Here is a 25,078-nt window from a genome sequence, read left to right as displayed (position 1 = left end):
GAAGCTGCAGGATTCTTCTTAAAATGTTGCATGTGCTTAAAAATAAAAGGCATTGCTTAAAACCTGGCCCCTGACACCTTGGGGAATGAGTCATTTTGGAGAGCTGAATTCTCTATGGAAATGGGGCTTTACCCATTTTTGTATCCACCAACAGTTAGAAAATATTATTACGATTATTGGAAATGCTTTGGTAAAAGGGCATACTTTTCCTGAAGGTGGTACTGCATTGACATAAACAGCAGGAGCTTTAGAGTCAAAGGTCTGGGTCTCAAACTCTGTTCTGCTCTTTATTAGCTGTGGAGCTCGGGCAAGTCACACTTCACCTCTTTGAGCCTGTTGCTTCAAAATGGGGTCAGGATCACCCATTCGACAGGGTTGTTGTGGGGTTACACGAGGTAATGTATGTAATGCTCTGAGCACAGTACTGGGCACATCCTAAGTGCTCAGCAAGTTAGGTCTCCTCTCCCCTCCTTCCCATGATGCCCCAGGCTTAGCCTCTGGACACCAGTAACAGTGACACTTTGTGCAAGGCTCTTTAACCTTCCCTGGAGGGCCCCAGAGCAGTATTCTTGGACTTCTTGCATCTGCTGTTCACATTTCCTGTGTCCTCCCCCATAAACTGCCAGTTGTCATTATCATCACCCACTCTCCTTTCCTTTTGTAATCCTGTGTGAGTTTGCAGACCAGATGATAGCTAACTGCTTTACGTGTTAACTAATTGTTAAATGTTAGTTCACTTAATCTTCACAACCTTATCAACCAAGTACTGTAATTATTTCCATTTTATAGCCCAAATGCGGAGGCACAAGAAGGTGAAGTGACTTCCTGAGGGCACGCTACTAGTAAGTGCAGGAGCGGCTTGGACCCAGGCAACGTGGCTCCAGAGACCATGCTCTTGGCCACACACATCACCTCTCAAAACTGAGAACCACAACTAACAGTGTGCAAACTAAGAGTTAACAGAATGAAGACTGGAGAGCAAGTCTCTTTTATTGGTATTTCCTTTCAGACCACACTTTCAAAATACAGCAGGGAGGAGCTGTAAAGCCATGGCAGTTAGGGGTCATCTTCCAAAGCAGATTATTTGAGATGAGAGAGAAGCACTGAATGCAGAGGGAGGTTCAAGGCAAGGAAGCCCAACTGTTGTTATCTCCACCCTCCCCCCCTTTGGGGGTTGCAGCTTTCATTTAGATAAAAATGTGGCTTGATGAAAAGAATGGGCAGATTCAACTTCCCAAATAGTCTGATGGTGTTTGCATGATGTAAATGGTGGTTCTGAATTTTCTGGCATCAATATTGCCCACTGAGAATCTGATGCATACAGATTTTCCCTTCCAGAAAATTACATTTAGCTTCTTATACACAATTGTGGGGGATGCCAAGACCCATTCTTGGACATGAAATTTAGAGATTCTTTATAGAAGAGCCGTGAACCTGAAAATCAGAGCCTAGGGCTTGAGTCCAGACTCTTGTCCTGACATTCTGTGTGACTTAGGCAAGCACTGCCCTTTGAGCCCGCACTGCAGTGGTCTGGGATGATGAGTGTAGAGGGTGTGGGAAACTGCAAAATGCTACCTGAATGTTATCAGGCCGCTGAGGTTCAGAGAGGTTACTCACCTTAAGGTCACATAGCTATAAAGTGGCAGAACCAAGGTTCAAACTGGAAGACACTAAAGTCTGTGTGTGTGTGTGTGTGTGTGTGAGTGAGTGAGAGAGAGAGAGAAGAGAAATGAGAGAGAGAGAGAAAAAAAGAGGAGAGGGAACGAGAAATGAGAGCGAAAGAAAGGAGAGAGAGAGAGATCTCCCTCCAAGAATTTTTAAAAAGATCAAATGAGATAATGCAGGTGAAAGGGTCACACAGATTGTGAAGTGTGACGTGTATGTGATTACTCCTGAACTGAATTTAGGATTCCACGTCCCATCCATCTGTGGGACCCGGGACTGGGTGGATGGGGAGCTGGGAGGGATGGCGGAAGTGTGTTCATCAGTGATGCTGCTCATGGAGACAATGAAGACCCGCTCCCCTATCCAAATGAAGAACTTCTGTGCTTTTGCGGAAATCTGTCAGAGCTCTGCAACATCTTTAAAACCCATCCCTTTGACCAGCATACCCAGGTCAGTATGTGTAGCTTTGGGAGTAGCAATTTTAATGCAAATGCAAACTTATGTTTCTAATGTCACCAAATAAAACTTATAAAAGCCTAAATCCTATTCTCCTACATTAAAAAAAGAAAGATTCCATAAAAGATGTTCTCATCCAATTCAGACTTTGGATGCTTAATTCAGAGATGAACACCTGTGTGTCCCGTAAAGCTAGTGGTGCCAGAGCATGGCAACATTTCCAACCAGAAACCTCTCCAAACTACACCTTCTCAGGGTCTGTGGGAAATTGTCAATACTTCCTTAAATCTTCAAACTAATGCTCCAAACATACAACTGATAATCCAAGGAACACAGAGGAATGAGCTGGAATGGAAGTGAGGATGACAGGGAGTCCTGGAACTTCACTGTAAACAGCTGGGCAGAAGAACACGGAGCCCATGTTCTGATTGACTCACTGCATCTGGCAGCTGGGATGTAAAGCCCAAAGAAGTTTAAGGGCAGGAGGAAGAATTGCCAAAGGACATTGCTATTTCTGTGATAGCAGAAATTCTCCTCTTGTGATAGCAAGTTACTTGATGTTTTTCTTGGAACCTAACTTTATGCAAGTCCCTTTAATGTTGTGCTTGTAAGAAAAAGCCCAAAACTGCTTTGGCCTCCGGTTCTGGAGCTCAGTAGACCAGAATGATGTGAGTGAACAGTGACAATTAGCTGAGGCCTTTCCCAGCAATGGGGGCCTATAGGATAGGATTTCATGAGACTGAACTAGAAGAATCTCTCAAGACAGGGTTGAAAAAGGGTGTGTAAACTTCATACACGTTCAAGAAGCATTTAATAACTTTTATGAAATCACTTTCAGAGTAAAGTCTCTATCACTAGAATACAGAAGTGAAGCTGACAGGGCAGAACAATATGATGAAACCAAACCCAAATCAGATGGAACAGGTTAACCATGAAAGTAAATTCAGAGTCCTGTCTCTCCAACTCCCACCCACACTCTTGCTCTGTTCCTGAGTATGGCCTGGGTTAAGGGCTATAGCTTCTGCATGGCAGCTAAGGTATACCTGGAAAAAGAAGAATTGGTGCCCTAGTGCATCTGTAGCATTGGAAATGACTGTCTTTGGGTCCACCAGGTTAGGAAGGTAGGTGTGGACAAAAAAAAAAAAAAAAAAAAAAAGGAAGGTAGGAGTAGAGCTGAATTCCCCCCATAGTGGGTCTCTTTTCCTTCCAGCCTCCCTGGGAGACCTCTGGAGCAGAGAAGGCCTGACTCTAAGCAGATGTAGCACTATCTTTTAGGAACACATCTCTTACGAGAGAGTGTTCAGGGAGGTCCTGGTCGGAGCACCAGAGAAAAGACACAGGAGGAATTTTCCTGGCCAATATCCACTTCCAGGCAGAGGGAAAAGGACCAGCCATATCTTAGGCTTCGGTTAGAGTCTTCTGAGAACCCCTTGAATTGGGCCAGGGGAAAAACCCAGCACTTAGACTGTACTTTGGACAAATACAAAATGTCAAAATCAGAATCCCAAACCCTGGGATAGAGACCACAGGTGACAGAAAAACAGATATGGAGAAACATTCCAAGACTAAAAAGAAATCATTGGCTGTGAAGGCATCAATAGTGCTTCCATGAACTAAACTTCAAACCCCAAATCCACAGATTAACAAAAATCTGTATTTACTAAATCATTCCCAAATGATTATATGTAGGTTCAGGCAACACATGTCTTCTGAGCTGAGCCCCCAAGTTTGCTCTCTTAAATATATGATATCAGAATTTTCAGCCATGAGATCTTTCATTTGAAATGCAAATCTAATATCTAATACTGAAACGTTAAAAGAATGAAATAGTGGAGCAAGGTTTTATAGCGGGGCTCAGAGTCCATGGGGTGACTGATCAGATTTTGGTGACAGACAAGGTGCTTAAAATACCAAGTAACAAGGTCCCAACACATGGTGGAGCAGAGGGAGAGAAAAGCAGGAGAGAACTGTGTTCACTGATGGACCAGCTCTGTGGGAGCTGGTATCTATGAGGTTCGAACTGCCCAAATGCAAACAGCAGCTTCTTGCATCTGGGCCAGATACCAAAGTCCTGGTACTGGTCCTCTTCACACTATCTCAACATTCACATAATGCGCTTCAACAGTTTTCCACGCTGCACTGGAAGAGCAGATACCTCCTAGATGGAACCTGGAGACCCAAGGCAGCTGCAGTTTAAAATAAGTATCTTGCATATATGTCAAATGCAGTCCTCAAACACAACCTCACATCTTAGTAAATAAGTCAGAAAGTACCAACAAAAATGATATGCTTTTTTTCCTACAACAACGTTTAATCTCCATGCTGAGAAGTCCCATTTGACTTTTTTCCCCATGCCTTTTAAAATTAGGTGACAAAGTAGAAATCCAGTTGTGAAAATAAAAAGGCAGAGGTGTATGAGCCCTGGCTCAATGAGACGTATCAAATACATGGCATCCTGGTGTCCCAGGGCAGACAGAACTGTCCTAGACAGTGTGGGGAAACGGTGGGCACTGGAGAGGTAAAAATTCTACTTCGTGGTCACTCACACTTGAACAGTGCATTAGTCATTGAATAAGGGTGAGGTGAAGGGGATAAGGGAGGGCTGCAGAGTTGTAATTTTCTATGAGGATTGGGAACATATACTCGTGGATGGGAAATTTTAAGTAGCTATGTTTATTATTACTTTTTTCCAGCAATCTTGCAAGAGGCAGAAGTGTGACATTGAGTTGAGTGAGACGAGCGTGTAGGTGGGTTGGCGAGGAGCCCTTCTCTTGATGCAGGCCTCTGGCTTGTCAAGGAAGGCTGGTTCCACTGCTGGGCCATGTTTACTCTTTTGCTTCAAGGAAAAGGGTTTCTTGAGGGAACAACTTTACCTCCAATAGTGATTTATTTGGGTCCAGCTGGGTTACCTAAAAAGAAAGAAAACACATTTAAAAGATTGGAACAATCTCCTCATGGCGTTCGGGTCCTCCCTGTGCACGCTGGCTCTCAGCCTGCTACGCAGTGGCCTCAGCATGTCCGAATCTATCATCTTATTAGATGCTCACAATAAACCTGGGACGTATGTGGTGCGATTTCCATCTTAGAACCAAGGACACCAGGGCTCAGAGAGGTCACGGCTCATAGATTAGTGGAAGAACTAGCATGTGACCACAGGCAGGCACAGCTTCAGGAGCCTGGACCTCTTCCTGGGCAGGTGGGAGATCCGTGCCTCCTGCACAGCACAGCTTGACCCACAGAACGGAAGCCCCTTAGGAAAGGGTACTGGCTAAACAACTGATTGGCATTCTGGGGACCTCTGCTTCATTAACTCCTGACAGCATGGGCGCACTTTTCTGCTTGGTAGGAAAAGAGCTAAGTCCTCGGGGCTGATTTTCTGGCTAAACCTTCCTGTAGTAAACTGGACAATGCCTATTCTACCATGCCCAAAGATGAATATCCTCCTCTGAGGGAAAGTCTCCCTAGGAAGGCGTATCACAATCTCCTTGTTGGTGGAGGGGGAGGATATTTAGTTTGAAAAAATAGTCAATGCCATAATAAGACTTTCTATTTTAGAAATAAAAAAAATCATTATTTAATAGTATGAACTATAGGGAGTAAAGCTAGACCAAATCTTGGCTCAGTTGGGAAATGCTAGTCATATAGGAATCCTAAAGTAGATTTATGACTCCTAGGCCAGGGGCAGGGATGGAGGATTTATGAATCTGAGAGTGAGAGAAAGAAACAGTTTTCCTATTTATCAGCAGGGAGTATGAATTTTAAAAAGTTGAGAAATACTAATTTAGGGTGCCTGGGTGGCTCAGTTGGTTAAGCGACTGCCTTCGGCTCAGGTCATGATCCTGGAGTCCCAGGATCGAGTCCCGATTCGGGCTCCCTGCTCGGCAGGGAGTCTGCTTCTCCCTCTCCCACTCCCCGTTTGTGTTCCCTCTCTCGCTGTGTCTTTCTCTGTCAAATAAATAAATTAAAAAAAAAAAAAAAAGAAATACTAGTTTAGTGGAAGTGACAGTGGGCTTTGGAACCAGAAAGATTCCGGTTTAAGGGGTGCCTGGGTGCCTCAATCGGTTAGGTGTCTGCCTTCGGCCCAGGTCATGGTCCGGGGGTCAAGCTCCGCATTAGGCTCCCTGCTCGGCAGGGAGTCTGCTTCTCCCTCTGCCTCTGCCCCCTCCCCCTGCTCATGCTCTCTCTCTCTCTCTCCCCCCCCACCCCTGCTGTCCCTCTCAAATAAATAAATAAAATCTTAAAAAAAAAAAAGATTCCGGTTTAAATCATAGCTGTCTTGGCTATTAGCTTTCTGGCTTTGGAGTTAATATCAACCATGCAGGACTGATGTGAGGATTAAATGAGAAAAAAATATACAATTAGCAGTGTCCAGCACAGAGCAGGTGTTCAATGATGGCTACCGTGTATGTGAATAACTAAGGATGGACAGACACACAGATAAATGGACAGGTCTGTGTGTGATGGGAGGCTGGGTAGTCTGCTATGTGAGATACAGGGACTCTGGGCCTGTGGTCCGCAGAGAATATAGCACCTGAGGCTGGCAATCTTGTCCTCTGCTCAACTCAAGCCACACCTAATGAGATGGCTCCACTGTCTTCTACTCAAGGGGGATGAGGGCCCTGGGAGCCTAGTGTCACAAGCAGGCTGGAGAGCTGAAGGAGGAACACTATCTTCATCTTCGACTGTATCCAGATGGAAACCTGGTAGGCCCAGGGGGGTCATTAAGGAGACACATCAACCACCAGAATCCTCTCTGCTTACACGGAACCCAGAGCAAAGTGGCTGTACTGGTATCTCTTGGGTTCTGGGCAGATGGGCAGGCAAGGTGGTGGGGAGGGCCCAGCCTGCTGTCTGTCTTCCAATGCACTGGGGGGCAAGCTGCGGCAAATGTTTACCCACATCCCCAATTAATGTACAATATTGCACTGTCTCTTGTCAACAGAGACTCTGCTTCAGACTCGTTGGTATTTTCTGCCCAGCTGCTTCCGCTATTGTTCTTAATTAACATGCCAGAGCTCTTCCGGCATCTTGTGCTTTGTTATTTGTGGTTTGTAAATATGATGTTTGTTGGGAGAAACCATAATCATAATAGTGCCAGAGCCTATGCACACCAGCAGAAATGCTATGAAGCAAAACAGGCAGGGAGGCTGGAGGCTGGAGCCTCGGGCCCAAACTGCACCCTGCCTAAGCTGTCAACATCCAGGGTTAGAGGTTCAGAAAACTGTGTCCCAGGAAAGTTAAGTGATTTTCTCTGTCACTTTGGGTGAGACAGCTGGGACTTGAAAAGGAGGAAACTAAAGTTTTTTGAACACCTATTACATGCCAGGGACTTCATGTTATTTCATTTAATTCCTGTAACAACCATGCAAGGTAGGTAGAGGTGGCAAAATTGAGGCTCAAAGTGGCTGCCACTTGTTTAAGGCCACGTGGTTAGTAGGGGTCTGTCTATACAGTATAATGGTTAAAAAGACTGAAGCAAACTTAGATGCAAATCCCTGTTCTCACTTTACTACCTATAGACCTTGAAGTTCTATAACCACAGAGCCTAGGTTTCTCCATCTCTAAGATGAGAATAATCAGTTTCTCATTCATAGGTTGGTGTGATGGTTAAATGGAGTGTTGGTAAAGCTTCTGGTACAGTGCTCAAGCCAGTACATGCTCAGTGAGTGGTAGCCATTACTGGCTGGAATGTTGCCTTGGAGAGGGGTCCTGGTCCCACTTCACAGCTGGAGCTCTTTTCCTGAAGCCTCCTGGAGCGCAGGTCTGCACCGGGCTGCCTTTCTTATTTCTGCCCTGCTGCCCTGCTAGGCTAATGCCTCAATAACTAGAGACCCCCTTGGATAGTTTCAGTGAGGCCATGCTGAGCTACTTCACAGCAAACGTGGCTGTTTGGGGGCTGTTCCTTCTGGTACCCCAGATCAGAAGCAATGGTTTTCTTCTTCGGAGGTCATTTTAGACAGAAATTTCAGAATGAACAAGGACAACCTCTGCTTCCATTCTTTTTTTGCCTGCATGGACAAAAAGGCTGTAGGGGAACCTAGGGGGATGAGGTTCTCCCCTGCAAGACAGGTGGCCATGCTATGGAACCATCATGCCATGCTCTGGGTCCCGTTCAAGAGAGAACTGAGAAGTGGTGGTGGTGGCTGCTGCTATAAGGAAAGGGGTAGCTGAAGGACTGCCAAGCAGATCAGACATGTTACGTGCAGCGCCAGTGGGCAGGGCTGGGACCGGTGAGATCACAGGAACGCAGAATTCAGCTGGCCAGAAAGGACTCTTGAAGCTGCTCGTGTGCGGCTGTGCTACTTCCTTCTTCCTCCTTCTATTCTGTTTTCTTCTTGTTCTTCCTAACCATCATCATAGCAGCAACTATCATTTATTGAGTACCTACCATGTAGCTGGAATCATGCTAAGTACTTCATATATATATAGTACTCTAACTAGTCCTCAAAAAAGCCAAATGAAGTAGGTATTACTGCTGCCATTTTATAGCTGAAGATACCATGGGTTATCATATCAAGGTGTAGATAGAATAAGATTTCACACTCAAGTCTGTCTGACTTGACTCCAAAGCTCATGCTAAACAGAATGCTTCTGGCTAACATGTCAGTGGGCTGCCTTGTGGCAATGGAGGAGGAGGGTGGGGTGGGGACAGTGAGTGCATTCTCTCTTGCCCCTAGAAGCATTCAAATAAGGGCATATTTGAGAAGATCATGAAGATAACAGTAACGGCTAACATATAGTTAGCATTTATTTTGTACCAGGCATATTCCAAGCACTTTATAAAATAATTTAATTTGCATAATAACCTCCTGAGGTAGATACAATTATTATTCCCATTTTACAGATGAGAAAACTGACCCATGGAACACATTAAGTAACTTGCCCAAGGTCTTAAAGCTATTCAAGACAGAGCCAGGATGTGAATCCAGTTTTGGAATCCATATGTTGAACTGCTAGAATATTCAGCCAGGGGTGTGGCTAAGAGCAGGCTCCACCCAGAGAAAAAAGTTGGATGAGATGACCCTGAGGTTGTTTCTAACCAAGCTTCCAAGATATAAAATCTTCACTTTAAGAATGGCAAAAGATCAAGGGTCAGGAAAAAAAAACCAACCCTGAAATGTTTATAAAATACGAATACAAAAACCCAATCTTAGCTTGTGTTCTGCCATTTACCTGGGACTTTACTGAATTATTGACTCTCTAAATCAACAGAGAAACCTACCCTTTGGGACTCCTTGGGAGAGGAGGAGCATTCTCAGTTAAGAGTTCTGGCCTGACTTTGTCTATGTTAGAAAAGGAAAGTCAATCACCTTGACAGTTTATTCATTATACTTAGGGAACCTGAATGATATATTTTCTTATTAAATTAATACCTTAGCTATTTGGTTTTGTGAAACTTGTTTATGTTAGCAAAAATGGGACAAATAGAACTATTCTTTCCAAGATCAATTGTCTCAGCAGTTGGAACTTTCATATACATCTTATTTCTATTACTTCCTTGGGCTTCAGTTCCTTTTTAAAAAAAGTCTAATATTGTTGCTGAGAAAAATGTGAATCAGTGTGACAGAATCTTGTCCTACGTCATACCAAACAGAGTCCCAGAATGTTAGGGTGAGAAAGTTCCTTAAATGCCAAAAGTCCAACCCCTTCATTTCACACAGAGGTCAAGTGACTTGGCCCAGGTCACACAGTTAAGAGGCAGATGTAGTACTCTACCCCAGAGTTTCTGACTTCCATTTCGGGGTTCTTTCTAGAAAGCACACCATTCTGCCTCTCACTTAAAAAAAAATACCTAAGCATAATATACTACTACTACAAGGCTGGGGGCTACCTGAGAGCAAGAGCTGAGTGATACTAAAAATAACAGTAGCCCCAATATATACATAGTACTTTGTAGTTTGTAACATATTTATACAAACATTAACTCATGGTCATATAGCATAGATATTATTATCAGTCCTTGTTATTTTACTTAATTTTGCTGAAGTAATGCTTTTATTTTGAAATTGAATAAAAGTTAAGTTCGAATCTAATATTTTCACATTTAGGAAAAAATGCTAGGTTCAACAAATGGTGCTGGAACAACTGAACACTGACATGCAAAAAAAAAGGATCTAGATCCAGAACTTACACCCTTTCCAAAAATAACTCAAAATGGAGTACAGACTTAAAAGTAAAACACAAAACTATAAAATTCCTAGAAGATAACATTGGACAAAACCTAGATGACCGTGAGAATGGCTTTGATTTTTTAGATATAACACCAAAAGTACAATCCACAAAAGAAATAATTGATAAAGCTGGACTTCATTAAAATTAAAAACTTCTGCAAAACACACTGTCAAAAGAATGAGAAGACAAGCTATAGACAGTGGAAAAAAATATTTGCAAAAGACATATCTGATAAAGAATGATTATCCAAAATATACAAAGAATTCTTAAAACTCAACAATAAGAAAATGAACAATCCAATTAAAAAATGGGCCAAAGACCTTAAAGATACCTTATCAAAGAAGAGCTACTTCAGATGGCAAATGAATATATGAAAAGATGCTCCACCACATCATATGCTATCAGGGAAACGCAAATTAAGTAACAATGAGGTACCACTACACGCCTATTAGATGGCCAACATCTAGAACACTGAAAACACCAAATGCTGGTTGAGGATGTGGAGCAACAGGAACTCTCATTCATTGTTGGTAGGAAGGCAAAATGGCACAGTACTGGAAGACAGGTGGTTTCTTACAAAACTAACCCTATTCTTACTATATAATCCAGTAATCATACTCCTTGGTATTAACCTGAAGGAGCTGAAAACTTATGTCCACACAAAAATCTGCACACAGATGTTTACAGCACCTTTATTCATAACTGCCCAAAACTTGGAAGTATCCAAGATGTTTTTCAGTAGGTAAACAGATAAACTGTGGTGCATCCACACAATGGAATATTATTCAACACTAAAAAAATGAGCTATTAAGCTATGAAAAGACATGAAGGAATCTTAAATGCTAAATGAAAGAAGTCAATCTGAAAAGGCTACATATTGTATGATTCCAACTATATGACATTCTGGAAAAGGCAAAACTATGGAGATAGTAAAAAGATCACTAGTTCCAGTAGTTTCCAGTAAAAAGATTCTAGTTCCAATAGAATGTAAGAGTAAACCCTAATGTAAACTATAAACTCTGAGTGATAATGATGTGTCAAGGTAGGTTCATCAGTTGTAACAAATGTACCACTCTGGTGAGGGATGTTGACAATAGGGAATGTTGATAATGGGAGAGGCTACACATGAAAGGGAGTATATGGGAACTCTCTGTACTTTCTGCTCAATTTTGCTGTGAGCCTAAAACTGCTCAAAAAATATAAAGTCTTTATTTAATTAATTTATTTATTTTTAATGGGGATTTTTTTTTTTTTTAAAGATTCTATTTATTTTTTGACAGAGAGCGAGAGAGGGAACACAAGCAGGGAGAGTGGGAGAGGGAGAAGCAGGCCTCCCGCCGAGCAGGGAGCCCGATGCGGGGCCCGATCCCAGGACCCCGGGATCATGACCCGAGCCGAAGGCAGACGCCTAACTGAGCCACCCAGGCGCCCCAATATAAAGTCTTTAAAAAACATGCTAGGTTGCTTTTTTTTTTTTTTTTTTTTTTTAACATTCCCAAGGTATTTTAACAGCTTATGAAGGAAATGCACTGCAGTGGTACTTGGAAATCATGCATTTGGAATTAGCCACACTCTGTAGATTAGGAAATGAGACCTAGAGATTGTGTTTGCCTATGATAGCATAAACGTTAGAGGCAGAACCAGAACCCAAGCCTTCTGACTAGTTTCCTAATGCTTTCCATTACAACTCCCCCACCTCCTTCAAGTGTTCTTTCTCACTCCATGAGTTATAGCCTTCAGGTTCAGTGTGTGGAATTGGGAGGCAATAGACCACCAGTGGTTTCTCAAATGTATTCTTGCTTTTAGAGTAAAATTTGCATTTCAGAAAATTCCAGCATCTCCAAGGGGAGAAAAGCTCTATTCTCATATTTTCTGTAGTATTTGGCTGCTCCTCTCTGGGCGACCAACACCACCACTTTCTAGACTGTGCTGTGTGGTGGCAGCACTGTGAGCAGATGGAGCCTTGCACAGTCTGACCCCCAGGAGCAGCCCTTTGCTACACTGGTGGAAAATTTACAATCCTTTTGTAGTTCACACAGAAAGCAAACACTAGAATCTCATCCATACCCCTTCTTCCTCCTTTTCTCTCCCACAGATGTGGGAGACAATTAGATCCCATCATCTACAATAGACAGACAGAAGACCATGCAGCCTCTGCAAGCACTCCCTCACCTTTCAGCTCTCATCAAGCTCCCCCTCCTCTACATTCCTTTGTACTGACGGCTAAGGCTGTATATTATCTAATGCTGTCAGGATGTAAAGGACCAGAATGTACAGGTTCTAGTTCTGGCTCTAGTGGTGCAACTTTGGATAAGTCACTTTTCTTCTCTACCCTTTAATTTTTGCATTTTTAAAAATGTGGGGGTTAATGATTCAATGGGGTCAACTGGACTGCTGTGGGGCTTTGGAAATAGAAACACTTGGGTTCAAATTCAAGCTCTTGGCCATGTCAGTAAGATGCTTAGAGCTCCAGCTTCCTTCTCTACTGGGTGAAAGGGTTGTTGTAGGGATTAAAATGGCCATCATGGAGTCTCACACATGGCAGCTATTATGATTCAATGTCTTATTTATGTCTTAGTAGATGTCATTTGTATGGTGTGAGATCCCCAATGACCTAGGGAGAGAGCCTTGGGTTGGATTCCATTGCTAACACCTCCTAACTCTCTGATGACCATGGATAAATTACTTAATTTTCTGGTTCATTGTTTATTTATAATATTGAGACATTTTTACCATCCAGAGTTGCTGTGAAGATTTAATAAGATGAAGCTTATAACCATGACACATTTCATACTCATGATTCCACACAGAGGGACTCTGGGATGCTCTCCCCATCTCTCACACAGGGTGAGATCAAGACCTGTTTGGTGAGTGTGGGTGAAGAATCTAAGCTCAGCCCCTTCCTTTCCCTTTTCTGGAGCCAAATCTGCTTCTCCAATTGTAGACCAAGGACTTCGTGGGCAAGTCTGTCAATTTAGGGGCAAGGAATATATCAGTAAGCCCCCTGGCTGCAGATCCCAAACCACAATCTCTAATCAACTTTCTCAGTAACAAACGTGATATTTGTATTCCCCCTCAGTCAAATGTCTCTTTCAGTTGGTCTTATGTCTTTTAATTAGTCTTGAACAAGTTAAGTGAAGGGGTATTATTTAAATGACACTTAAACCCCAAATACCCCTATAGCACTAAACAAGTGCTTAACAATTATGATTTGATGTAACTTGATGTAAGGGTCACAAATCTTTTTTTTCTCAAAGTCTATTCAGCCTTGATTAGAAGATGAGAGTCACCCAGTCAGGGCATTAATCAATTCTAAATATATTTCCCACCCATAAAGCCACAACAAAGCTTGTTCTTAAAGACTTGCTTCTTTAAACAAGTTATCTGAATACAAAATGAATGTGCTCACAAACTTCCTTTGAAGAATGTGTACATAACAATGACTATTGTTTTATAGCTCTCACACTACCTTCATATATTTTATCTAAACCCCGGAGCTATTCCAAGAGATTGGACTAATTTATTCGCATTTTAACAGATGAGAACACCAAAACTCAAACAAAGTTATTACTTATGGTCATACAACTAGAAATTGGTGACTGGAGCTCACATTTGAACCCACATCTTCTCAGTTCAAATCCTGAGCTCTTTCTACCCTAGGAGGCAGCACAAAGGTGTTGCTTATGTAAATTCCCAAATTATACTGAAGCTGTATATATATATCTATATATATCTGCTTTCGCTTCTGTTCAAAATTAGCATTTACTTTGAGCATGGGAGAACTAATCTTTTTTTTTTTTTTAAGATTTATTTATTTATTTTAGAGAGGGAGAGAGAGAGCAGGGGGGAGGGGCAGAGAGAGGGAGAAAGAGAGAGAGAAAATCTCAAGTAGACTCTCTGTTGAGTCCGCTGAGTGGGGAACCCATGACCCTGAGATCATGACCTGATCAAGAGGTAGATGCCTAACCAACTGAGCCACCCAGGTGCCCCACAACTAATCTTTTTGGTATGCTAGGAGTAATCCATTCTGTTAACTGCTGTAAAAAATGCGTATTAAATACAAGTTTAAAAAATAATCATTAATGTCATCACTACCAAAAAAGTTACCATTTATTTGGCATTTTATAAGTGCCATATGCAATACTAGTTGTTCTATATATTATCTAATTAAATTGTCGTAACAATCCTATGAGATAAGTACTCCTATTATTCCTACTTTATAGATGAATTCTATTCTCTGAGGTCCAAAGTGGTTAAGGGATTTGCCCAGGATTACAGAGGTAGAAAAGATAAGGCTAGAATTTGCACCCAGGTTTGTGAACGTCCAGACTACATCTAATGCATCCCTCTTCACTGCCTCTTAACCTCTGATGCTACTTCTAAAAGGAGAACAGTTAATGTTCCCTTGAGCATAAAAAAAGCATGCACTCTGCAGATGTATCATAGCTCATGGCCCTGGTGTGGTATGAGCTTTGTTGTTCCCCACAGGAACACAGGCTACTTTTTATTACTGTCAACTTGGTCCAAATAGCTAATTGTCCATATTCTTTTTTTTTTAAAGATTTTTATTTTTATTTATTTGAGACAGAGAGAATGAGAGACAGAGAGCATGAGAGGGAGGAGGGTCAGAGGGAGAAGCAGACTCCCTGCCGAGCAGGGAGCCCGATGTGGGACTCGATCCAGGGACTCCAGGATCATGACCTGAGCTGAAGGCAGTCGCTTAACCAACTGAGCCACCCAGGCGCCCCTGTCCATATTCTTTAAATACCTCTTGATGAGCTAGGAATCCCTGAAGAGGCCACTTACACCCACAAAGTATCAGAGAGAGAACTTAAGAACTGATCTGCTGGTCATATGCTGGTCAGAGTGTGAAAAGGCTTTGGTAACTATAAAGTCTTTTGCAAACATAAGGGATTCTTCTTCTTCTTCTTCTTCTTCATCATCATCATCATCATCATCATCATCATCATCATCATCATCACCAAGCACAGCAATGCGTTTTAGCTCCTAGTAACTTCTCCTCTACATTTGCTGTAGGTGGTAATGCAACCCCAAAAGGAACTTTCAATCTGGAAGGGTCCCACTATGTGACTACGCTATAGCTTATTTCCATCCCAGCTTCCTGTGTAGTCGCTGGACCAATATGTCTCCTTGGATCACAGGAAAGAAGCAGCACTTGGGCAAGAGTTTCCAGAAAACAATGACAGATGCTCCTCTTTTCATTACTAAACTGTGGCAGAGTAACTGGTGTGCTACAGAGTGAGGCTGGGTGGATTTCTGCAGTTGCGAAGAATAGGGTCCTACAAGACATTTTCTTTCCTTGACTTTTTTTTTTAGATGGGAAGGGAGAATGAAAGAAAAGTTAAAGGAAGAACAAAGGGAGAGAAGACTAAAGTGGCAAAGGGATAAAAATTTTATCTTGTAGGTTGCCATATCTATTCTTTGTTTTATCACATTATAGTAATGGTGACAGTTAACCATATTCTGGGAGCTTACTGGGTGCTAATTCTTCTAAGTGGTTCACAAGCACTACACAACCCTGTGAGGAAGGTGCTATTACCTCCACTTTAAAAATGAGAAATAGAAGCTCAGAGAGATTATGTAACCTGCCTAAGACTGCACAGGCAGGAAGTGGCAGAACAAGGACCTAAAACTGGGTCTGGCTCCAAAGTCTGGTTCTTTTTTTTTTTTTTTTTTAAGATTTTATTTTATTTATTTGACAGAGAGAGAGAATGCAAGAGAGGGAACACAAGCAAGGGGAGTGGGAGAGGGAGAAGCAGGCTTCCCATGGAGCAGGTAGCCCAATGCGGGGTTTCGATCCCATGGGATCGTGACCTGAGCTGAAGGCAGGTGCTTAATGACTAAGCCACCCAGGCACCCCAAAAGTCTGTGTTCTTAATCACCACACCAGGTAATATTAGTATTGTAGTCATACACTAGACTATTCTAAGTCTCTTGCTTGGAAGGATCATCCCCTTCATGTAACTGAAGCACATATCTCCCCCAAACAGAGTGTATTACTATGTCAGGCATTTGGACAAATTTCTAGCTCCTCAATTATCACAAACCCGTGATTGTTAGAACTGGAGGGGATTTTAATTATTTATTTATTATTTTTTTGAATTTTTATTTATTTGAGAGAGAGAGAGAAAAAACAAGCACACAGAGGGAGAAGCAGACTCCCCGCTAAGTGGGGAGCCCGATGTGGGGCTCAATCCCAGGACCCTGAGATCATGACCTGAGCTGCAGGCAGACGCTTAACTGAGTGAGCCACCCAGGTACCCTTGGAGGGGATTTTTAGAGGTTATCTCTGTAACAGATGGGGAGAGAAAAGTCCAGTGAGGGAAAAGAACTTACCGTAGATTACTTAGCATTCACGGCAGATGTGGGACCAAATCTAGATTCTTCATTCTCAGCCTGTGCCTTTAGACAGAACTTTTTTTTTTTTTTAAGATTTTATTTATTTGACAGAGAGAGACACAGTGAGAGAAGGAACACAAGCAGAGGGAGGGGGAGAGGGAGAAGCAGGCTTCCCACCGAGCAGAGAGCCCGATGCAGGGCTCGATCCCAGGATACTGAGCCGAAGGCAGACGCCGAATGACTGAGCCACCCAGGTACCCCTTTAGACAGGATTTTTAATGAGGGCACCAACTCTAAAGTGTTACTAATGTCAAAATGGCCTCAAACTTGGCATACTGTCAGGGAGACCCTGAAGACCAAATGAAAGATGTGGCCCTCTCCTTGCATTGGTATCCTTGATAGTGGCTTTGGTCACTACACTATTAAACAACAGTGTTGAGGGGGAAAGCTCAGAGAGAACAGAGAGGCTTCTATCAAGATGAGTAGCGTGGGGGTGGACAGGAAAGCCTCTTTAGTCTAGAAACAGAAGATCCAAGTGTGCAGAGTGAATGTAAAAAGCAGGAAAAGAGTAAAAGAATAGCATAAAAAAATGAGAACATGCATGTGTCTTCATTCTGGGAAGACAGTTCCCAAGATTAGTCCCTCTTGGGCTCTGGAAGACAAGATTTCAAGTACATAAAAGGAAGTCCTACTTTACAGATGGTTTGCAAGCTCACTGTCCCTGAAAGCATAATAAATGGAGGTACAGGCAAATTCATGAATGAGGATTCTATGGTGTGGCAAGAGAAATCTGTGCAGATTAGCCCCAGTGGTGTGCCAGGATGCCAGCCTCCTCATCCCTTAGGGCAACTAGGATCCTCAGGGCTGGGTTGCCTCTAACCCTGAGCAGCTTAGTGTAGTTACTCCAATGAGGCACACAAACATTTTCAATGTGTGCAGTGACTTGTAAAAGGCTGGAAGCATTGGTCTGGGGGACGTGCCTCACTTTCAGGGGCTGATATCATGGAAGGCAGCCAGGTCCTTGTATAAATAGTTCCTAAGATGCCTCTGATAAAAGATTGGTCTATAATGCTACCACTGTGTTTGGAGAGAAACCTGTTAACTGGTCAAGTTCAGAACTGTTACCTCAGCGTAAAAACCTTCTGAAAACCCTAATTACTGTTTTCCTGACAGTTTCACCGCTAGGCCTTTAAGTGCTAATTAGAGAGGCAGTAAGAAAAAGCACTGGTGGGTTTTGAATTCTAGTTCTGCATGTATGCTCTTGAGCAAGTCATTTAACCCCCAGAAGACCCAAATTTCTCATCTGCAAGCTGGTGACAACATTACCCAACACCTAATAGGTTCTAATGGACCATTTCCCTCTTTCCTTCTGGGTCTCTCTTTCACACTGTCACTTGAGAGAGTTGAACAAAATGTCTGATCCTGCCTCTCTCCTACTTAAAATTCTTACATGATTCCTTTCTACAACAGGATAATCCCCTTTTGCTTTGGCCTCATTTTCCCAACTTGTAAATGGATAGTGTTTCGGGCAAGGCTTATAGCACAACCATAATGGAAGACATAGCTGGGCAGACCATTTGGAGATAGATCATGAAGGGCTTGAATGTCTTATTAGGCTTAGTTTAAACTTTTGATAAAATTTTTCTCCCTGGCTTCAGAGGGATCTGAAGTGGCATGCTCAGCGTGCTCTTCAGGCAGAGTGGCTAGGGGGAAAGTGAGCATTTTGAATGCATTTTAGTACTCAAGCAGGGCCACATGAGCTGGTGTGTGCGTAACTCTGCATGCAAACGCCACTCAAGAGCTGAAGCTTTGAACAGGAGTTAAAAGAGTTGAGTCCCTAACGACATACAAAAGACTTGCCGGTGTGATTTATTCTGATGTATTTACTTATCCAATTACCAAAACAGCAGGAGATCATTAAATTTTCTAGTTACCAGATGCAGCACGTTCAATATCTTAAATGTTACCAAGGCTCTCTCTGAGCTATTTTGATATTACATTTCATCTGCCCAAAAGCTTATGAAACTGGAAGGCAAGAATCATGAACAGAACAGGTGTTTTCTTTGAAGGTTGGTCCAGCAGGCGCCTGGACAACACCAAACTTATACCAGAAACTCTCAGACTCTCCTGGACTTAAGGAAAGGTACCATGATGAGAAATAACTATTTAGGAGAGAAGATGCTAAGGAAGTGGTACTTGAAGGTGGCTGGGGATATGTATTTTACCTAGCCAGACTTTCTTCATGCTCATTTCCTGTCAGTTCAGTCCTTATGTCCACAGAAGTTCAGGGCTCAGTGTAGAGGAGAGAAGGGAACAAGCGCCCTTTGAGAGACTCCAAACCTGGCCCCTAACTCTAGCACACAGCTTCTAACTATCTGTGTGATCTTGGGCAAGTCACTTTTCCTCCTCTGAGTTTCCTTCTGTTAAATAGGATGTTGTAATTATAAATAAATAAATAAACAAACAAATAAATAAATAAATAAGGATGTTATATCTGATGCACCCTTAGATACCTGCTAGGAGCATCTACACAGCTTGTCTTCCACTGCGCTTTACAAGAATGTCTCCTGGATAAGACTGAGAAACTTAAAGACAGGAACTGTGTGTTCCTCTATTTCCAGCTTCCAGAAAAGAACCTAGTGCATTATATGCTCTCAATAAATGCTTATTGAATAAATGATCAAACCAGAGATGTACATCATGGAACATTGAAAAATACAGAGCAAGCCTCTATTAACATTTGTAAAGTTAGGTGGCAAAATAGATGTTTATTCTATTTTCTTTTGAAAAAATACATCAAATAAGTGATATCTGGGGCTAAATGTTTTGAAAGGGTGGTGGTGGCTTGGCCCCAATACTCTTTCTCTAAATACTATCCCCTCACAGACCTTATGCTCTAGCCAATTAGAGCAGTTTGTTATTCCCCAAATATGTCTGATACTTCTCCTCTCTGAACCTTTGCTTATGTTGTTTCCTCTACTGGACTGTCCCTCCTCCCCAGTTCCATCTGTTGAAACTTCTATATCCTTCAAGGCTCATCTCAAATGCTACTTCATCTACAAAACCAGGCCTAAGTGACAGAGCCTAAATTAATCCCATTCTTTGGTTCCTGGTAACAGAATTAATCCTAAGTGGCATCTTCTCCCATTCACTGGGCCATGGGTTCCTGGAACACAGAGGCCATATATGTTTATTGTGGTCTCTCCCTCAAGTGCCTATTCTACACATGCCCTGCATGTGGTCAGTCCACATCTGATGCACTAATACCTCTGTTCCACCTCAGACAGGGTGGTTGCCAACATCTGTTGGCAGACTTAAGATCAGTGTTTGAACTGAAATGTAGACACTGGCAAGTTGACCTTTTCCTTTGCTAAACCAGCACTACTATACTGTACTTTTCCTTGACCAGGCAAGGCTACCCATTTCTGGAGGATCTAGTTCAAAGGATCAGCTACAGTCTCACACGAGTTATTTGTCTGTTGTGCCTCTCAGGTTTGTCTATGAGTCTGTCTCTCCAGTTAGGTTGAATTCTGAGGGCACAAAATGAGGTTTCACTGGCTATCTATCCTCAGAGCCTAGTGTATTGCTGGGAACAGTGTGAATTCAACAAATGTTTGTTGAAAGACTGACCTACTGAATGACTGAATGGGGGTTCCCCACTCCTCCCAGGAGTGTCCACCAATCCAAAGAAAGGGAGTCAAGAAGAGCTGTATTCCCAGGCGCCTTCGCCCTAGCCTCATTGCAACAGCAGGCAGAGCTTGTCAGTAATACCATTAACAGGTCCCTTGGCTCTGGACTCTGGCCCTTGCCTCAGTCAGTCCTGCTGCACAGACATAGAGACTGACAATAAGTTTGCATCAGTTGCCCTTTCAGAAGGGACAGATTTTTCCCTGTCTATTTAAACTGCTGTTGGAATTGGCTAATTAGAAGGATTTAAAAAATCTTAATACTCTAAACAGAGAAAACTGGTTCTGAATTATTAAGGAACATTTTCAATGCATCTGAATAACCTTAAGTGACTTAGCTGCCACCTGATCCTAAGCCCTGGCTCAGATAAATAAATGTGAAATATTGTCAAAGCCCCAGCTTATAGGAGCCTCCAGCTACAGTAAATAAAAGCTTAAGTCCCCATAAACTGCCTGGGACAGAGACATTCTCATATAAAAGGAGAGAAGACAATCTTAAATAAAGCCAGTACGACCAGAAAGCCAATGGTTTTGCTCTAGTTTTCAGAATAGTGCTGTCAACAGGGCAGGTGTTATCTATATGCAGGTCATTTAATCATAGAGTCACATAGTATCAGAGCTGAGAGAAGATTAAGAAAGCATTTATTTTAATCTCTTCATATTTCAGATGAAGAAAATAAGACCCAGAGAAGTATGTACCTTGCTTGAAATCACACAACAAATGGCTGAAAGAACTGAGATTCTGCCCCGGATGCCTGGCTCCCAGGTTAGTTCCCTTCCTAGTCTATCACACTCTTCTGAGAATGTCCTGCTGGAGATGTCAAAATGAGAGGCTAGCAACTGGCTGTTAACAAAAACACCTGAACATTTTAACCAGATGGGTGACTTCTAGAGCTTAAATTCCAGAGATTCCATGGTTCCCCCTAAGACTTTGGAGTTCTCTTCCATGACTGTGCAGGGGGAGGGGGCAGGGAGAAACATGGAGGTAGGGGGAGAGACATGGAGGGAAACCAGGAATAAGTGAGGGTGAATGTCACTATACTGTAGTCCTTCTCTTGCCTCTGCTCAAGCCATGAGGATACCATGAGCTTCTGCCTGGTGAGATGGAAAATACGAAAGCAAAAACCAAATAAAAACAGTGGATGCATGAATGGGTAGGAATACTTCATTCCTTTTCATTTATTTACTAAACAAATATTTCCTGAGTGTTTACTACAATGTTGGAATCTGCGCTAGGCACTGGGACACAACAGTGAACAAGGCACTATCTCTGTCCTCAAGGAATGGAGAACCTAGGACAGGATGCAGACAAGAAATCAGCCCGCTGCAATTCAAACCAGTAAAGGGCTATGATAGGGAAGAGGTTCAGCAGGGGGGCACGAGGAAGGTAAGCATCTCAGTCCCAGGGTGTCAATTAGCTCCTTATTTGTCCTTCTTCTTGACTCATTCTAATATGCACAACTGTCTCCTACAATCGAATTAACAATTTTTCTGACTTACACTTTTACACATAATAATTCAGTATTAGTTGCCCACTATGTGCCAAGCACAGTACTAGGGAATACTCTAATAAAGACACAATCCCAAATAATTTGATGTGTATAATTGTTTTTTTTTTTTGTTTAAAAAACATATATCTTACCTTCATTTTGTGACTATGTAAACTTGGGACCAAGCATTTCTGCTTTTGGTATCTTTTGGTTTTCCTAGGCCTTGATCAAGTTCCTTTTCTTCTCTGTATCTTGGTTGTTTCATCTATAAAATAGGGGTCTTTTCTAGTTCACACAGTCTAAAATACATGCAAGAGGAAAGCCTGTTTACAAAAGGGCTCTTACGTTAAAGCCCTAGCAACTAGAGGAAGAAAGTGAAATAAACTTGGAAGTGTCAAAGGAATCTTCAGCTTTGGGATTCAGCCACAGACATTAAACCTGTAGCTTTGAGGTCCTGCTGCTAGGTAAAGATCGGGGTGTGGTCAGGGTGCAGGAGGCTGGGGCTAGGCTGGGTCTGGGTCTGGGGCTGGGTCTGGCACTGCAGTGAGGCCCAGGGGAGGATTTGGCATGTTGATGCAAGTGCTAATGCACTCTGGAACTCCAGCACTGGCTTTGAAAATTACAAGGAGTGTCTAGAAAAGGTTAATCTGCACATATACACGTTTGCAGTTGTTTGTATTTACAATGGGTTTATTATACAGACTTTAAGTGAGTAAAGCATGTCTGCAGAAGCACCTGGAATATTGAGCACAGAACTAATGATTTTTTATTTATGGCCAGATGGAGTCAGATTGGATTGTATGTAAAGCCTTCAAAAGTTTGATTTCTGATATAGCAATTTTGAATGGTATAGTGCTTTATAAACCCCTTATAAAATTAACTTCTGGGGCAAAGTAAATAATTTCGTAAAGGTTTAAATACATCAACATACCTATATATAATCAGTAACAGTCACGCCATTTTATGTTTGTATGGTATGGGGAAAGGACCTGAGTTTTGGGAATTAAATACTGGTATTGACATTTATTGTGCAAGCCTGAAAAATTTAAGTTCTCTAAGCTTCCATGTCCTTACCTGTAAAGTGGTAATAATATCTATCTTTCAGAGAACTAATATACTTGATTATACACAAAATGGCACAAAAATAAATGTTTTTTATTCATTGTCATTACTCCCTACCACTCCAAGTCCTTTGTAGAGTAGAAAGGGCAAAAGCAGATTTTGTGAAGGCTCTGAATTCTCTTCAGCTTCCATGAAATGGCTTAATTCTCTCAAACATATTTTTAAAACTCCTTTGTGTATTTCTTTTAATCTGATCTTTTAAATGATGCGTTTTCTTATAAAAATCTTTCCTCTTCTTCCTGCCATCAACTTAATCATAACAGCTTAGATACACTGAGCACTTACTACATGCTGGTGTTTTATAAGTATCAGTTCATTTCATTTTTACAACAGCCCTATGAAGTAGGTACTATCATCCTTATCTCATAGGTGAGGAAACTGAGCTATATAGAGGTTAAGTAATTTGCCCAAGATCAAGGAGTTAGGAAATGGCAGAGTTGAGATTCAGTCTGGGATGTCAGAATCCAATCTCTTAACCACTACCCTATACTGTCTATCACTATCTCCTTCAAATCCACTCCAGTCACTGCCAGGGGCATTTTCTGGTGTTGAGCCAGTCTCAGGGTTTAAATCTCTATCCTCTGTTAGAAAGCACCACCTAGACTTTCTCCTGGTACCCCAGACTCAACAAATCTGTCTCAAGTGAAATCTGCTTCCTTATCTGTCTTCCTTGATTTCTGTACGTGGTAAATACCATCTCGACATTCAGGCTGGGAACGTCTAAGTTACCTCCTTCTCCACCCCCACCCTCCCACCGGACATAGTTTGACAATCATCAAATCTCACTGATTCTCCCTTTTTCCTGATTCTGCTGCCTTTTCTTCATTCCTACTGATGCCATCTTAGTTCAGATTTCCACAGCCTATTGTCTTGTCTACTGTAATAGTCCTATCTGGTCTCCTTTTTCCAGGCTCTCCCTACTCTAATCCTTCTTGATAAAAATAATCCACAAATTTTAGACGATAAGGAAAAGGCAAAAATATGAAATCAAAAGACCTAAGTGGAGCCATTCCTCTGCAACTTATTAGCTATGTCAATTTGTGTTAGCCACTTGGCAGCTATAAGCCTAAATTTCTCATCTTTATTACAAGGGTTAACACCTATCTTAACTAGTTCAAATTTCCACTAGACTTGTTTTGTGAGGGCAAGACCTTTGTCTAGCCTATTCACTACCATATCCCCAATGTCTCATGCATAAGAGGTGCTCAAATAATATTTGCTAGATTAATACATAGAAGACTCTTCAGTATTTTTTCATCTATTTTAATTCCTTCTGTGTGCAACTTCATATCCTAAATTCCATCACAGAGAACAGCAATTCCCCAACATATGCTGGCTTATATTCCTACGGTTTTTGTTCATACTTCTGCTTGGCAAATGTCCATTTATTTTTTTTTAACTTTTAATTTGAAAAACCTATATACTCCTAGAATGTTGCAAAAATAGTAGAGTGCCTTGTATCCTTCACCCAGCTTCCCTCAATAGTACCACCTTTTTAATTATAGTATAATAAAAAACCAGGAAATTGACACTGGTATCATACTATTAACTACACTATAGGCCTCCTTCATATTTTATCAGTTCTTACGTCTATTCATTTGAGTGTGTGTATGTGAATGGTTATATGCAATTTTATCTCATGTGCAGATTTGTGTAACCACCACCACAATTAAGATACAGAATAAAACTATGAAATTTATAGTCACACCCATCCCCTACAACCACACCCTCTATCCTTATTCCCTGGCAACCACTAACTTGTTTTCCATCCTTATATTTTTGTCAGTGCAAGAATGGTTATATAAATGGAATCATCCAGTATGTGCAATCTTTTGAGATTGCCTTTTTCCACTCAGCATAATGCCTTCGAGACCCATCCAAGTTGTTTCATATATCAGAGTTCACTCCTTTTGATTGCTATTCTTTTTTTCTTTACTTAAATTCAGTTGCTATTCCTTTTTAAAAATACTTTGTCTAAACCCTGTTTCTTCTGTGAAGTTTTACTGATCTCCAAATAAAACTAAAGCCTCTACTATTCCTTGGGTTCCCATTATAGCCAGCATGGGCTATCACAACACTTTTGACCTTTGAATATCTTTATTTGTTCGTTCATCTGTAAGGGCTTTT

General features: G+C 41.8%; 1 protein-coding gene across 2 annotated transcripts in view; it reads right to left on the bottom strand.

Annotated features, from left to right (window-relative positions):
* Positions 1–2,915: 2,915 nt before the first annotated feature.
* Positions 2,916–25,078, bottom strand: part of FAF1 (Fas associated factor 1) — a 500,737-nt gene continuing 478,574 nt past the window's right edge. Inside the window, exon 19 of one of the 2 annotated variants that reach the window (XM_035018596.1) lies at positions 2,916–5,030. In XM_035018596.1, coding sequence (XP_034874487.1) covers positions 4,947–5,030 — 84 coding nt within the window. In that variant the 3' untranslated portion in view covers positions 2,916–4,946. The remainder of the gene's footprint in view (positions 5,031–25,078) is intronic. The other variant, XM_035018597.1, reaches the window with a different exon arrangement.

Source organism: Mirounga leonina, unplaced genomic scaffold (assembly GCF_011800145.1).
Source record: "Mirounga leonina isolate KUSES-001 unplaced genomic scaffold, KU_Mleo_1.0 Mir_173, whole genome shotgun sequence".
Classification (NCBI taxonomy): Eukaryota; Metazoa; Chordata; class Mammalia; order Carnivora; family Phocidae; genus Mirounga; species Mirounga leonina.
Note: the sequence above shows the minus strand (reverse complement) of the source record. Positions and strands in the feature narration are given on the sequence as shown.